General features: G+C 43.1%; 1 protein-coding gene across 1 annotated transcript in view; it reads left to right on the top strand.

Moving 5' to 3' along the window:
• The first annotated feature begins 284 nt into the window (after nucleotides 1-284).
• STAB2 (stabilin 2) overlaps nucleotides 285-15,693 on the top strand; it is an 84,093-nt gene continuing 68,684 nt past the window's right edge. The window contains exons 1-11 of the mRNA XM_082240307.1: nucleotides 285-513; nucleotides 1,958-2,091; nucleotides 4,351-4,466; nucleotides 6,206-6,291; nucleotides 7,071-7,140; nucleotides 8,964-9,059; nucleotides 9,968-10,093; nucleotides 10,947-11,143; nucleotides 12,321-12,454; nucleotides 13,737-13,870; nucleotides 15,276-15,358. Of these exons, the coding sequence (XP_082096433.1) occupies nucleotides 433-513; nucleotides 1,958-2,091; nucleotides 4,351-4,466; nucleotides 6,206-6,291; nucleotides 7,071-7,140; nucleotides 8,964-9,059; nucleotides 9,968-10,093; nucleotides 10,947-11,143; nucleotides 12,321-12,454; nucleotides 13,737-13,870; nucleotides 15,276-15,358 (1,257 nt within the window). The 5' untranslated portion in view covers nucleotides 285-432. The remainder of the gene's footprint in view (nucleotides 514-1,957; nucleotides 2,092-4,350; nucleotides 4,467-6,205; nucleotides 6,292-7,070; nucleotides 7,141-8,963; nucleotides 9,060-9,967; nucleotides 10,094-10,946; nucleotides 11,144-12,320; nucleotides 12,455-13,736; nucleotides 13,871-15,275; nucleotides 15,359-15,693) is intronic.

The following is a 15,693-nucleotide window of genomic DNA, read 5'->3' as shown; positions in this document are numbered from 1 at the left end:
GTTACACTCACATCTTTGCACTCACATCTGTCTCACTTCATTTAAGAAAGGTTAGTGGGTGACACACTGACTCATGGCCAGAACTTTATCTTCTGTCACCAGTGCTCAGTGTCCTTGGAAATCTGCTGTCAACAACTCCAGAAATTAGGGAGGGGGCCCAGGGAGGAGAATTTGCACAGTAAAGTCTGGCAGGATGCCAGTTAGGAAGTGTTAAACGAGTTTGCTGTGAGCCCTTTGCATTTGGGTAGCCTTTGCTATCTAAGGTCAGGTTTCACATGCTCTCCATTCATTGCCTGCTTTGGGAGAAGGTAAAAAGGATATATTTTGAACGGCACTCGCTTTTGTCTAATAATGTGGATGAACTGAGCACAGCAGAATTTTGTAAAATTGTGTTGCTACGACATCAGCATTTATGAGCAACTATTTTTCATCATGGTGAAACACTTGGTATTTTTATTTCTCATATCATCTTTAATTACAAATTCCATCACTTTAATGAAAACAGCTGAACAGGTAAGTAGTGTGCTTTGTTTTCAGATGACGATACCAGAGTTTTTCATAAGGATCCATACTGGATGTCTATAGAGAAAGGAGGAGTAGCTATGGATAAACCTGTTGGCTGGTATTCAACTAACTTTTACTCGCAGTAGGCTCTCTGAAATGGACCTGAATTAATGGACCTAACTTCATCGTGTTAATTAATTTCAATAGGTTTTCTCTGCTTAGTTGACTATCTCCCATAAACACACCTACAGGTGAGAAACTGAGTTTGAACAGGTACAGAGTAAAACAGGCAGAGGACTTGAGCCTGATCTCTGAGACAGATTTTAGAGCTAATCTTGGACTCTCTTGGCTATTAAGCTCTGAAATGTTGATGTATCCATTCTCTCCATGAAAGAGATTTGGGTAACTAAGGCTATGCACTTCTTTTGAAGTAAGTGCTGTTGTGCATAATGGGGCTTACTTCTGAGTGGATATGCATAGGATTTACTGAGAAGCAGTGTTTTTTTCTGGGGGGACACAGGGGGACGCATACCCCTAAACATTTTGTGAATCTAAGTTTGGCCTCATTGAGGGACAGTATTTCAATATGAGTAGGAAAATGAGAGTACCCCTAAACATTTTTTTAGGAAAAAAGAACTGTAGAAAAGTAAGGTGTCCCAAGGAGCTGGGGTGGAAGGCTCTATGTCAATTTGGGTTCTCTCGGCTTCTTCTTTTTCTAGTCTTAAATCTAGCTCTCCACATTTCTGCAGCAATTTGCCATCATTTAAAAAAAAATAAATCATCATAAAAATTCCAGATTTCTCCTAACAAACACATTTTTGCATGCAGTTTTGACTAAAGTACACATTTTGCAAGTTTTGCGGTCTGCCCATGAGCACCTGGGTGGCCACTGTGAGGACTAAGTGGACCTGTGGCCTCATCCAGCACAGGGCTCTTTCTCAGGTTCTTAGTTTTCCTTCTGGAGCCAGTGGCTTCATGAGCACATTTTTTTTAAAAAAATTATTTGGTCAGGAAAACAGCGCAGAAAAATTGTTAAAACCTCTCCTCCCCTGCACCACATTCCCAGTCCAAGGTCTATTCTTTAGCCAATGCTATTCTTTTTGTGAACAAATTAAAAGGCACACAAATGTAACCATGCATTTAACATGTCATTTAGTTTGGCTCTCAGAGGCCTCAGGGCACAATGGGAGGGTAAAGTGCTGCTGTTCTATTAAGCTCAGCATTTAAGGCATTGTTATTATTCTACCTCCTCCGTAAACTTCTATGACTTCATACATATTATTTGACTCTCTCCACTAACCCTGAGCCTCTACTAAATGATTGCCTGGAATAGGCCAGAACCACTGTTAACGTCAACACACCCAACTGCTGCTGAAAGCTCTATTATGACAATAGGTGTGAATGTGGGCAGCTCTAATTGCCTTAATTCTGTTTTCCCTCACTTCGTTCTCAGGCAAAGAACAAATGTGACGAGAAGGCACTTGTTACCACAAAAACCAAATGCAGGTCTTGTTCCCTCAACTATGAAATCAGTTGTCCTGAAGGTTATACCAAAATCACCAATAGCTCTGGGATACGGGACTGCAGGTAATTCTTTTGTTTACTACATATTGATATTGCCAATAAGTAGTTTGGAAGCACGTCCGTGCAAGTAGATAAATAGGTACCACTGCAGCGGGAAGGTAAACGGTGTTTCTGTCACGGTGTTCTGTTGCGCCAGAAGCAGTTTAATCATGCTGGCCACATGACCTGGAAAGCTGTCTGTGAACAAATGCCGGTTCCCGTGGCTTGAAAGCAAGATGAGCCCCATAGTCGCCTTTGACTGGACTTAGCTGTCCAGGGGTTCTTTACCTTTTACCTTTACTATATGGGATGGCACCTGCTTGCCCTGCTCCTTAGCTTCAAATCCAGAGAGGCCCTAAAGCTGTTTCTCTTCAAATGTTTTCTGCATATATGACAAACACATGTGTCACAGACTGGCGCACCACAATGGCAGGATCTGCATATGTTTGTTACACAGATTGAAAAGATCCTCATGCATACAACTTCACGCACAGACTAAGTCTCCAATATGCAATAGGGAACATTCGTATGTGCTTTTCAAGGCTCTGGAAGGTGTATAGAAGAGGCCCCGCTACACAGGTGCAGCTGAGTGCAGTGTGTGTGTGTGTGTGTGTGTGTGTGCATTCAAATATCATAATGAAAAAAACCTGTGTTGATGGCTGAGCCAGTCACGATTCCCCCCTGCATGGTCGTTGCATAAATGCAAACCATTAAAAGAGCTCCTGAAAATGTAGTTAGCTGAAGTATGAAATGTCTCAAGGATGGCTAAGCTATTAAGAGATGTTAAGGAAAAGACAGTAGGTTTCTAGTGGAATTGCAGGCCCTTTATTAAATTATTGGGAGCAGGGCCTGCCCATGTGGCGTTGTGAAGCAGTCACCTCAGGGTGGCAGGCTCTGGACAGGACCGCTGCCCATCCACTGTGTTTCTGCTGGCTGCCCCTGCCACCTGCTCCCGTTCTTGCTTTCTAGGCTTCTTTTACTTCCCGGGCTGCTTCCAGGCAGTGTCTCCTGAGGAGGTGGAGGAGGAGGCAAGGTGTGACATTTTCAGTTTCATCTGGAGCAGCAAAACATCCTGCCTTTTTTTTTTCTTGGCCATTAGAGCTTTGAGGAGGGGGACCGCAAGTTCCACAGGTGCAATTTCTCCCTTCAAGTTGATGGGGAAAAGTACACCTGCTGAATGTTGCACTCTGTCATGATCATGGATTTTAAATGGCCCAAAGTCCTGACATCTTACACAACAGCAATGGCTGCCTTGTGTAGGAGTGAGAACCTTGCTAAGAATCTAGTGAAAAAGAAGAGCTGAAAGGAGGTTAAGACAAGACTTAAGACAAGCCCTAAACGGCCTTGGCATAGTATAGTGGTACCTCGGGTTACATATGCTTCAGGTTACATACACTTCAGGTTACAGATTCCACTAACCCAGAAATATTACCTCAGGTTAGGAACTTTGCTTCAGGATGAGAACAGAAATCGTGCTCCGGCGGCACGGTGGCAGCAGGAGGCCCCATCAGTTTCAGGTTAAGAACGGACCTCCAGAACGAATTAAGTACTTAACCCGAGGTACCACTGTACTGTATACTTGAAGGAGCATCTCTAGGCTCATTCAGCCTGGACACTGAGGTCCAGCTCCGAGGGCCTTCTGGCGGTTCCCTCACTGCGAGGTTACAAGGAACCAGGCAGAGGGCCTTCTTGGTAGTGGCGCCCGCCCTGTGGAATGCCCTCCCACCAGATGTCAAGGAAATACTGACTTTTAGAGGCTATCTGAAGGCAGCCCTGTTTAGGGAAGTTTTTAATGTTTGATGTTTTAATGTGTTTTAAATATCCTGTTGGAAGCTGCCTAGAGTGGCTGGGGAGGCCCGGCCAGATAGGTGGGGGTATAAGTAATAAATTGTTGTTTATTACTTATAATAAGTAATTGTTGTTGTTGTTGTTAGACTGTGAAAATAAGGGCAGAGAGTTTGTGTAAATAGGCCAGTGAAGGGATCTGAGTGGCAGCTTAATAGTGGCAGCTTAATAGTGGCATGTAGGCAACTAATTTTACCCAGAGTAGGCATTTGAAAAAAGGCAGGAGTCATTCCTGCCAAACCTCTACAGACAGAGAGTTCACAGGGCAGGGCTGCCATGCTAAAGGCCTGGTTTCTAGTGAAGGCCGACAAAACCTCAGGAATGTGGGGAACCAGCAGAAGCGGCCCATGAGAGGCACATTTAAAAGGTGGAAGCCTTTTTAGGGAATCAGGTGTTAACTGTGTAACTTTAACGAAACCCCAAATCCTTTTCTTCCAGGTACTACCTTGAAATCAGGAGTTTTACTCTCTCCCTCCCTGGATGCCGTCACTTATGCATGAGGGAATTCCAGCAGTCTCAATGTTGCCAAGGATATTGGGGGCCCGAATGCCTAGGTAAAAGCGTCTTATCGGCATACATCTGCTTTCTCCAACCCTGTAGTCCTCCATATGTTCTTGGGCTGCAGTTCCCGTCAGCCCCAGTCACACTGGCTACTGGTCTGGTCCACATTCCTGTTGTTCGTGGTAGAGGATATAGCACTTACACTTGAAATGTAAATAAAAAGAGGAAGCCCTTTTCTTGCCAAGGTTCAGCTATAGAAAAATACTGATAATAATGGTAGTTCTGTGAACTGATACAGAGGACTGGCTACCCCTCTGCTGTAGCTTCAAAACAAGAGGCAGCCAGGAAATGGAATAAAGTTGTCAGCAGTTTTCAGGTGACTGCTTCACGTGCGCACACACTTTCTTCATTGAGAACAGCCCAATGCATGAGCCTAAGCACTTTTCTGGATCTTGCTCTCAGAGTCTGAATTGCATTTGGTTAGCCTATTGCAGGCATAGGCAAACTCGGCACTCCAGATGTTTTGGGACTACAACTCCCATCATCCCTAGCTAACAGGACCGGTGGTCAGGGATGATGGGAATTGTAGTCTCAAAAACATCTGGAGGACCGAGTTTGGGGGTGCCTGGCCTATTGCTTCAGGCCAACCTGAAACATTTTGCTGTTTTAGGCAGATCGTTGCCTGCTACTGATCCTTTTAACTACAGACACAAGGAGTTGAATCTGGTACATTCTCCTTACAGAGTTCTTGGACTAATGTCAATGGTCTTCTGTAGCCCATTCTGCAATATGGCACTCCATATTGCCTCTTCAGCAGTGAATGGTTATTTGTTACTATTGCATTATTTTTTAATTTCCTGGATTGCTTCCCATGAGTCTCCTCAAACCAGTGTACAATGATATATATAAAACAGTGACACACATAAAAGTAATTTAAAAAAAAAAAACATTTTAAAAACAACAGCAGCACATACACAAAATCTGTTCAAAATCAGAGACAGATACCAAGTGGAATAAAGATTTTAGGAGGCTTGTTGAAAGGCGACTACATTCAACAGGCAACAAAAGGACGAAGAGATAGGCAGTGAGTAGGTGCCACCACACTAAAGGCCCAATTCCGACAGCGTGTGAAGTTGACCTCCCAAGAGGATGATCTCCCAAGAGGCCATCTTTTGGGTGTCCTGGTCCCAAGTGGTGTACCAAAACCAGCCCCTTGAACTTCGCCCGTTGGCTAATTGGCAGGCAATGCAATTCTTGCAGTAGCAAGGTAATATGATGGCAGCATGCTATCCCAGTGAGCAGTCAAGCCACTGCATTTTGCATTAGCTTCAGATTCCAGGTCAACTCAAGGTCAGCACTACATAGAGCGCATCACAGCAGTCCACTCTTCAGGTTCTTAGTGTAGGTTATGAACTATTGTCCTTTTCCACCTTTCTGTGATTTCCATTTTCACATCTGTTGGCCCTCCAGATGTTAGCCTGACTGCAGCTGCCATGATACCTAACTATTGGCTGTGCTGGATGGGAGTTGGAGTTGAACAATACCTGGAGGGAGACAGGTTCTCCACCCCTTATCTAGGGTGATGGGGGTGGAGAATTAACCTTGACACTTGCTCTCCCTTTTTGGGAACTGGAAAAGAACCTGTCTGGGTATAGTGTTTTATATGGTCAGCTGGCAAGCACAACTCCTGTACTGACCCAAAATTCCTATCTGAACAGATTTTAACAAGCTCACTGCTCTACTGTAAAGCTCGTCGCCATTAAACTGAGTTTCGTTGATGGTTTGTTTTCAGAATGTCCTGGTGGAGCAGCCTTGCCCTGTAATAGCAAGGGGCGCTGTTTTCAAGGTGTTATCGGAAATGGAACCTGCACCTGCAAGGTATGTGCTTTTTGTTATTACAAATGGCACAGAATTAATGACTACAGTGTGGCTTTTTAATAATTTTTAGGAAAAACCTGAGTTATGAACTCTGAAGTCTCTGTTTAAATCTCACTTCTGTCATATGCTTAGTAGGGGACCTGTCCAATTACACTATGGTCACATTTACACATCACAATAAATCACACAGCTGGGAGGCGGGTTAGGAAACAGCTGCTTTTGATTATTCACAGCTTGCCATATCAGCTTGGACCCAGCTTGGAAAAGCGAAGAAGAAGAAGAAGAAGAAGAAGAAGAAGAAGAAGAAGAAGAAGAAGAAGAAGAAATTCTTAAGTAAACACACACACATATGAGAATGGAAGCAAATAAATGAGATGGTTCACTTTACCAGTTTACCAGTGATTAATCTTAGCTGTGGTTTGTTTAAACAAGCCAGCTTCATCAGTTATAGAAGTTGGCACATTTGGTGCTAAACATAGTTAACATTCTCCACAGTTTGTTGGACTGCATGGCATGACAAACCGTGGTTAAGAAAAAGCAGAAGCGCAAGGTTCTGAACATGTTGGAGGAGGAGGAGGAGGAGGAGAAAGTGGGGGAGAGTGTAAAGCTGGAGACTTGCTGTGCCTTGTTCCTGCATGTTCACATCACACTAAACCATAATTTATCATGGCTTGCAAAAGCAGTCATAATGTAGTCATGTTATGAGTTTGCATCCTGAGTCTTGTATCAGCTGTTATACTTTCGTAACCACCCTTATTTTTAAATGCTGCTTCTTGTAGAAAGGCTTTGGTGGAACTGCCTGTGAAAAATGTGCAGAAGACAATCTCTATGGACCTAATTGTACCTCAGGTATGTCTAGTTTGGGTAGGGTGTTAGGCTCCTTTAAAAATAGAATGTACTAACTCATAAATGAAAGTTCCATTACCGCACAATAGGTTGCAGAGATAATGTCCTATTTTGGCATTAGGAAAACATAACCCTTCACTCAAAGCAAATGCTTTTTTCCTATCTAAGTATGCTTCTTAAATGCCATTTATGAGGAGCATCCATAATCTGGCAAATCCGCAGGGCTGTCCAAAGGGTTTATCTTGGAATTAAAGGCAGGCCGCCATGCTGTTCATGGATTGTTGTTCTTTGCAAGAAGATATACCTGAGATATATATCTATGCATCCAGATTATCCCCAAATTCATGTTCATCTGCAGCTGCATGTGTGAAATTGCAGTCATGTAGCCATGTTATTCCCCATGTTCCCAGGTTTTTTATTCATGTCACCTAGCAGATGCCATTCTAAAAGCAGTTGTGTGTGATTATAGATTCTCTATGCACGATTAGATTGTTCAAATTACTATTTTGTGCAGCAAAATTGTTATCGTAGAGCAGCCAAGATCTTCCTTGTAGAGTGCTGATGAAGAGGTTGTTACTTGGCTAATGTTGTAACCAGCCCTGGGACGCTTCTTAAGAATAAGAATGAGAAATAATTCTGAGGCACTAACTACTCTATGCAAAAACAATAAATTGCAGGTGTCTGCCCCCTGTCACCCTAGCTAACCCCACTGCCAATGCCCCTTAAGCCTTTGTGCAACTCTGTGGAAGCCCAAACTCCATCTTCCTCCTGTGAGAGATTGCAACACTTCAATAATTAACATCCAGGGAGTTTTCACTGAACTTTGAGTTAGGGATTTTAAGATGGTTCTCCTCAGTTCCAGCCCAGTGCTTTATCCCCTATTGCACACTGGCTCTCTGCCAGCTACCTGGAGAGGCCAAGGAGTGTACCTGAGACCTTCTGCATGCAAAGCATGTGCTCAACCACTGAGCTGCAGCCCCATCTAACCAAAGAGAAGGTTTTGCAGGAATTGAGCTTCTGCAGTCTCATACATTAGCCTTTTCTCAGACAGGAATGTTTCCTGTAGATAGCTTCTGTTGTACGTATAGAAGGAAACTGCAGCAATCAGGATATAGGTTAGTAGGTGCTGACATGCTGAAAATGTATTGAAGACATTTCCTACGGATATTTCCTATGCAGCACGCACAGCTGAGTTGTTCTGCAAGGCACTTCTAACTAGAAAACAAGTATATGGAACATATTGAAGGTCAGGGCACAAAATGAAATGGGGGGGAAAATCCACTTCTGCCCAGAGGTCTTGGACAAACAGCCATCTCTTAATTCTTCCATCTCATCACCTGTGTAAAAGTAGCCTACCTCCCAGAGTTGCTCTGAGGATAAATTATAAAAGCATTCTGGGAAAGCAATGCTGTCAGAATTATTCATAACAATGATCTAGGAGTGTTGCTGACACTGCTGAAAAGTATATAATGGACAGTAGAACATTCAGGATATGCCTTTATGCTCCTTTCTGGCAGCCTCTGCTTCCTGCCATGGGGCTTGAAGGTTTCTAGGGACATTGCCAAGTAATTTTAACAATGGGTGAGCAGTTGCGTATTTAACCACCACTGTATCTGGACAATGGCGGGCCTTCACACAACCTGTGTACCATGAGCAAATCATAGTGAGGCTGGGTTGGGAAGTAGCAAGCCGTATTCTGTCGTCATAAATTTGTCCTCCACACAGAGCCCCGTGATCCTATTAACTTTTGCATTGAAATATCTGTAGTCTTAAATGTGCAGCTAAAATATTGCCGACTGCTCTAAAGGCTTCATTCCTGCTCCTAGTATGCAGCTGCATTCATGGAATATGCAACAGTGGGATAACTGGAGATGGAAAATGCACATGTTTGTCTGGATACAAAGGTCCTAGCTGTGACCAGCGTAAGTGACACACTTCTGTTCCTGAGCATACGAGATGAGCATACGTAGATGGCAGTCTAATTACGGCAGCTAGGGTGGCCCAAATTAATGAACAGTTCAACTTGTGTAGTGTCATGCCTCAGGGAATCCAATTCCTTCCCCGGTGGGCAGCCAAGAAGTACACATAGATAACAAGAAGAGTTCTTACCAAGTCCTTTAATCAATATTCACAGAGAGAGGCTTTGAAAAGTGCCTCTCCATTCCAATAATGGCGTTGCTCCGAGTAAAGCCCCACCCCTCCACCTCTCCTATCATACGTCATCCCTGTGTCGGCTGATCTGTCCTTCTGCCTCTGAGCCTTCCGTTCTCCTACTCTCAATGCTCGCTGGGACCTGGGAGAAGGGGGTCTGGCATGCTTTCCAAAGACACTAAGTCTGTCAGCTCTTTCTCCTCCGGTGCTTCTTCTTCCTCCTGCTCCTCTCCCAATATTTCCTAGCTTCTCCCTTCTGCAGCCTCTGAACTGTTACCTTCTGCAAACCACTGTTCTAAATCTATACTGTCTCCCTCTTCTCTGGGAAGTGCAGGAGGAAGAGGGGTGGCCCCCACCATTCCTCCTCAGTCTAGCCCCTGACATATAGTGACAACGAATGGTAAACCATTCAAAGGATCAGATTACAACAAGTGCATCATGCAGGTAGGCTGCGCTTCTCGAAAACTGTACATGCCAACAGTTTTTCACCACTATTGCCACTAGTATGACAATTGAGAAAGTTACGGAGTAGGTGGAGATGTTATGCAGTGCAGAGCGCTCTGTATCAGTTGTACGTTGTCTCGCTTCCTGGCTTTGGCCACAGCGTAATTAAGACTTCTGTATATAACTTGAGAAGATGTTTGAACCCATATAATTAACGGGCCTCTTTCTGTCCTAGCAATCCCTGAATGCCAAGCCTTGGGCTGCCCAGAAAACTCCAGGTGCTCCGTCTCCAGTCCAGATGAAAGCCAAATGGAGTGCAAATGCCTTCCCAACTATGAAGGAGATGGCAAACAGTGTGAACGTAAGTAACTGGGCAGGTTTAAAACATTTGAAACACAGCAAATGCAGGCAGGTGAGGTCATTTTAATTTCAGCACAAATGAAGCTGCGTTTCCACACACTTTAGTAATGCACATTGTTTCACAGCGTTGGTCAATCGGCCGACTCCTGCATAATTTTTAGAGAAAAAGAATGAATATGGATGATGGCCAGTTACCAAATGATAGCTCCTTGTGTTGTGAGTGTAGCCTGCAGTGGCTGATGGGGAGGTGGCTCTCTGGTGTGTCATCTGGTTTGTCTGTCGGACAATCAAGGGGAAAAGGGAAACTTCTTTTCCCCCTTACTGGTAATGGTTAAGAGAGAGTTCTGGAATATGGGGCATCTCAGTCAAACCTGAGTAAGTAATTGGGTATTGACTGCTTGCATCACTTGGGGCAGGCGTCCTCAAACTCGGCCTTCCAGATGTTTTGAGACTACAATTCCCATCATCCCTAACCACTGGTCCTGCTAGCTAGGGATCGTGGGAGTTGTAGGCCAAAAACTTCTGGAGGGCCGAATTTGAGGAAGCCTGAATTGGGGTTTCTAGCCAGTCAGCAACAGTGCTGAATAAGATGGCTCTGTGGCCAGCTTCTGTTGTTTTGTGGCAAGGGGGGAGCCTTTGCTCTTCACCCTCAATTGCCCCCCACCCAAAACTGAGGGCATCCATCCTTCTTGGTAAATCATTGTCGGTATCATCCAATCAAGTGGCAAAGAAACTCCTTATTATTCACTTCCTTTCCAGGTCTTTTGTTGTTGTGTAAAAATGAAAACAATCCATGTTTGTTTCTTATTCATTTCTGGTCTTTATTTACTTCACTGTTTTCCCCAACCCCCAAGCCATCAACCCATGCTCAAAGCAGGTTTGTGATCCTCATGCCGATTGCCTCTACCTTGGACCCAATCATCACAAATGTACATGCCAATATGGTTACACGGGAGATGGCGAAGTTTGCATACCAATAGATCCTTGCCAGACAAACTTTGGGGATTGCCCCACCGAGTCTACTGTCTGCAAATATGATGGCCCTGGAAAGGTAAGTGCAACTCTGAAATAAATGTTGACCAAATTTTGGGGGAAAGGGTTAAGTGCAGACACACTTCACTGAGCTGGTTCTCCAAGTACTGGCAGTCTCTGGTGGCTGCTTTTCATTATTATTTTAAAGACGATTTTATAATTGTGGTTTCTCTCCAGTGAGGTTCCATTCCACCACCACAGTATTCTACCATCTCCTGCCCACATCATTCTGCTTTATTTATTTATTCCATATATTTATATACTGCTTATAAGACAGTCTCCAGGCGGTTTACAGAATAATTCAATGTGTGTACGTATATATTGATGAAAATGAAAAATTACAATAAAATATAAAACAATAATATCCCAGAAAAATTACAAACATAGCAGCACATTAGGAAAAGACTTTGAGCACCGTGGAAGGACTTTAAGCATTCCCTTTTCAGCCTCTCTCTCGCAAAGACTTTACTTCCACAAAATTTTCATAGGGTCAGGTTTTCTGACTGGACCACCACTTTCACACTTCATTGCAGCAATGCCATTTAGGTTTTGCACACATGACATTTTATTCTCAAATCAATGGAGACCAAGTACTTGTTTTTCCTATGTAGTCTAAATATATTGTATATATATTTTTGCCCCTGAGAAGCACATCTTGAGAAACTCGTTTCACCCAAAATCTTTGTGATATTGCCTGAAATTGGCACTGGTGTTGGCAGTGGTTCTCGGCCAACAGCAAATGCCGCAAGCAGTGGCAGCAGCAGCAGATATGGTGCTGACAGGAATGGCAAGGTTCACATTTTGCCTCAAGTGTCGAAATTGGATGCACCGCCCCTGTGAAGCTGGGTCCTCAGAATCTGGTGGTAACAGTAACTTCCATCAGTTCAGGTCAGTGGAGAGGCTGCAGGATCCAGGGCCAGGGGCCTGTTCTTCAGAAATACTGAGGAGCGAGAATGAATCCTCCTTGGAATAGTTGCTGCTTGAGAACTTTTCTCCAGAGCCTCCCAGTCCAGACAGTGAGAAGCTTGCCATTTACATTTCAACACGGGCAGCACAATGGATGTAGGAGAGGAAATAGCAACAAAGAACAAAAGAGGAGGAATGGGAAAGGCAGTGGTAACAAGAGAGATAATTAAAAAGAAATGCTTTTTAAAAAGAAAAGACTAATAAAACATTCTTTGTTTCTCCCAATTTAGTCCCACTGCGAATGCAAAGAACATTTCAGAAAGTTTGTACCTGGACTTGGGTGCAGTATAACGGATATCTGCGCAACTCGTAACCCCTGCCATAAATATGCCGAATGCACAATGGCTGCACCAGGACAAACTCAGTAAGTCGTTTATCTCCTGGTGTCTTTCTGAGATGTCTGCTGTTCTCTCATTGGGCTGTTTATCAAGATTGAAACTGCAAAAGTGAGGTTTTATGCAAAAATAAATTCCAGGTGGAATGGATGGGAGAGCAAGATGTTTATACCCTTCGTGTGGCAAAGCGTTCCGTGTCTGCATTTCCTCTGTATTATTTACATACCGAACAACAATCTAGCTAAAGCTAGGCATTTATTATTACTATTATTTTTACATTACTTGGATTGTCCTACATCTTAGCAGGGCTGTCATCTGCTCAGGACAGACACTTATCAGATCCTGATATCCTAGTTGGTAAACCACCTTAAAGTTCTTTGTTAATTCCTGGCTTCATATACTATGGTTAACAGAGCTAGAAATGTTACATCCAAACTGATTCGCTGCTTTTTGTTGCTGATGTGCCTTTTATTTCAGAGACATTGCATCTGTTGGATCACATTGTGTCTCTGCTGCATTGTGTTGCTATATTCCACTTTGAATGATTTTTCTGTGCCTTCTAGACTTTCTGAAGCAGGTAGATTGCTGACAAGAGTTCCTCTTCTTCTTTTTCTTTTTTAATGATTTTTATTTGTTTTACATATAATCACATTACATAACATCATACCCTCTTATTTTATCTCTTTGGCTCATCTGAGCCTAATGACTTCCCTCCCTCCCATCTGATGGTTTACAAAATTAAACTTTGCATCTTTACATTTCGCTTTGTTTCTTATCCTTGTTACAGAGTTACCTAAAATTTTATATTACTCAACCTGATATAGCAGTTTCATCTTACAAATCTTCAGACGAGAGTTTCTCTTCCAATGAAAGTCTCATGCTGCATGACAACAGAGTTTTGAAACCGAAGAGAGGATCAAAAGCAGTTTGTGATTGCGTACACATCATACATTGAAAGCACATTACTTCACCCATAGAGTCCTGGGAACTATTGTTTAACTCTCATAGACCTACAGCTTCCAGGATCCATAACAAACTACAGTTCCCAGAATTGTTTGGGGGAAGACATTTGCTTTCAATATGCTTTACATGGATGGTGCATATGCAGCCTATGATGTTTTATGGGTCTGTAAGAAAAATCAGCAAGCCCCCTGTGTCTGCACAAGCCATTACGCAAACAGTTCTTTGCATCATGGCCTATGTAAATAATAATAATAATAATTCAGTATGATATTGTTTATTTATAAATGCTGTTACTCATGTTTGTTTCTTCTTCTGCTAAACGGCAATACCTGTTGCTTTTTTGCTCAGATGTACATGCCAAAAGGGTTATGAAGGTGATGGATATATTTGCCACGGAAACATCATGGACCAGATTAGAGACATAAACACCAAACCTGGAGGGCAGTGGCAAGGAAAACTAATTTCTGCTATAGAACTCTTTGGTATGTAGATACATTCAACCAAGAAGGCTGGATTTCAAAACTTTAGCTAGTAGGGGTATGTTGCAACTGTCCGAAGACTCACAAATGAGAAATATTTGAGACCCAGATGGACTCAAGTGATCTTGAAGAGTTCTTCCTAGCTATTCCCTCCTGGTCTTTTGAAAGAACACCAGTTCTAAATCAGGATAGGTATTCATGTGATACAAGGATATGCTCTTATCCTTATATTTGTCTCCAGATCCATAAAATTGGGGTGGATCCTTCAATGCCCATCTACTCTGTGGGCCTATCCATCAGCCCCTCAACCTATGCAATCCAGAGATAAAAGGTAAAGGAACACCTGTCCATTAGGTCCAGTCGTGACCGACTCTGGGGTTACAGCGCTCATCTCGCTTTATTGGCCGAGGCAGCCGGTGTACAGCTTCCGGGTCATGTGGCCAGCATGGCTAAGCCACTTCTGGCGAACCAGAGCAGCGCACGGAAACGCCGTTTACCTTCGCGCTGGAGCAGTACCTATTTATCTACTTGCACTTTGACGTGCCTTTGAACTGCTAGGTTGGCAGGAGCAGGGACCGAGCAACAGGAGCTCACCCTGTCGCGGGGATTCGAACCGGTGACCTTCTGATTGGCAAGTCCTAGGCTCTGTGGTTTAACCCACAGCGCCACCCGCGTCCCTAATCCAAAGATACAGCCATACTATTTATTTAAAGCGCACCCAGTGCACATTAAAACATATTGCTTCTCCCAAAGAGTCCTGAGAACTGTAGTTTCCCCCTCTGAACCAAGAAATACCAGGGAATGCAAAACATACATTCTACCACTGAGTTTCAGAACAGAAAGTACCTAAATGGGATGCTTAGAGTTTACATCATGCCATTGCTGTGAAGTACATGCATTATCTTAGCATAAAGGACTGTTAACTTCACACACACACACACACACACACACACACACACACATACACGGAATGGGAGGAAGAAGATTGTAAACTTGTGGAGGAAACAGGATGGATAAGGACAGGAGAGGAAACTGCTGATGGGAGATAGCAAGAAATCCATCCCCTATAGTTAGCTGTTGTGTTTACACATTTTCCAAAGCTGTAGTATCAACTCCTACAAAATTCAGATGGTCAAAAACGAACACTTTATCTGTTTCAGAATAAACACAATTACCTCTTGGAGGCCCATGAACAAATTTCACCTCAGGTGGCAAAACAGGATGAGCCGACCCTGGCTATAGGCCTCTATTTTTTTTAATGTTAATAATTGGTTGTACTCTTCTGATACATTACTTAAAGTTGTATCTGTTTATTCTATGCATTTAAAAAAAATCATAAAAAATACTTATACAGAATTCATTTTACAGTATTCATTCTTTTGTTCCATTTTTCTGTTTTCCTCGTAAGAAAATACCTACGAATGGCCGCTGAATACTTTGGGACCGTTTACAGTTCTTGTTCCAACAAACAAGGGGTTCAAAGGAGTAAATGTAAGTGTCGTGCTCAAAAATGGCATACTTTAAAAATGATAAATATTTGTTTAGTTCTACAGCACCTTTCATCAATATGATGCCCTGCAGAAGTTTTGGACAGCAACTCCCATCAGCCTCAGCCACTATTGCCATGTCAGCTGGACTTGATGGAAGTTGTAATCCAAAATGCCTGGAGGGCACCCGGTTGGTGAAGAAATGATATGACATAATATTTTAAGTTCTGAGCACATCCGCAATAAAATACAATTTGTTCTTGGCCCTATTGGGTAGCAATTATATGCAGCCTTAAACTGATTCAGTGTGTTACTTAATAGTTGTAGTCAAGCCAAAGG

This window comes from Podarcis vaucheri, assembly GCF_965113315.1.
Source record: "Podarcis vaucheri genome assembly, chromosome: 10".
In the NCBI taxonomy this organism is placed as follows: domain Eukaryota; kingdom Metazoa; phylum Chordata; class Lepidosauria; order Squamata; family Lacertidae; genus Podarcis; species Podarcis vaucheri.
The sequence above is the reverse complement of the archived record's forward strand: the minus strand, read 5'-3'. Positions and strand labels throughout refer to the sequence as shown.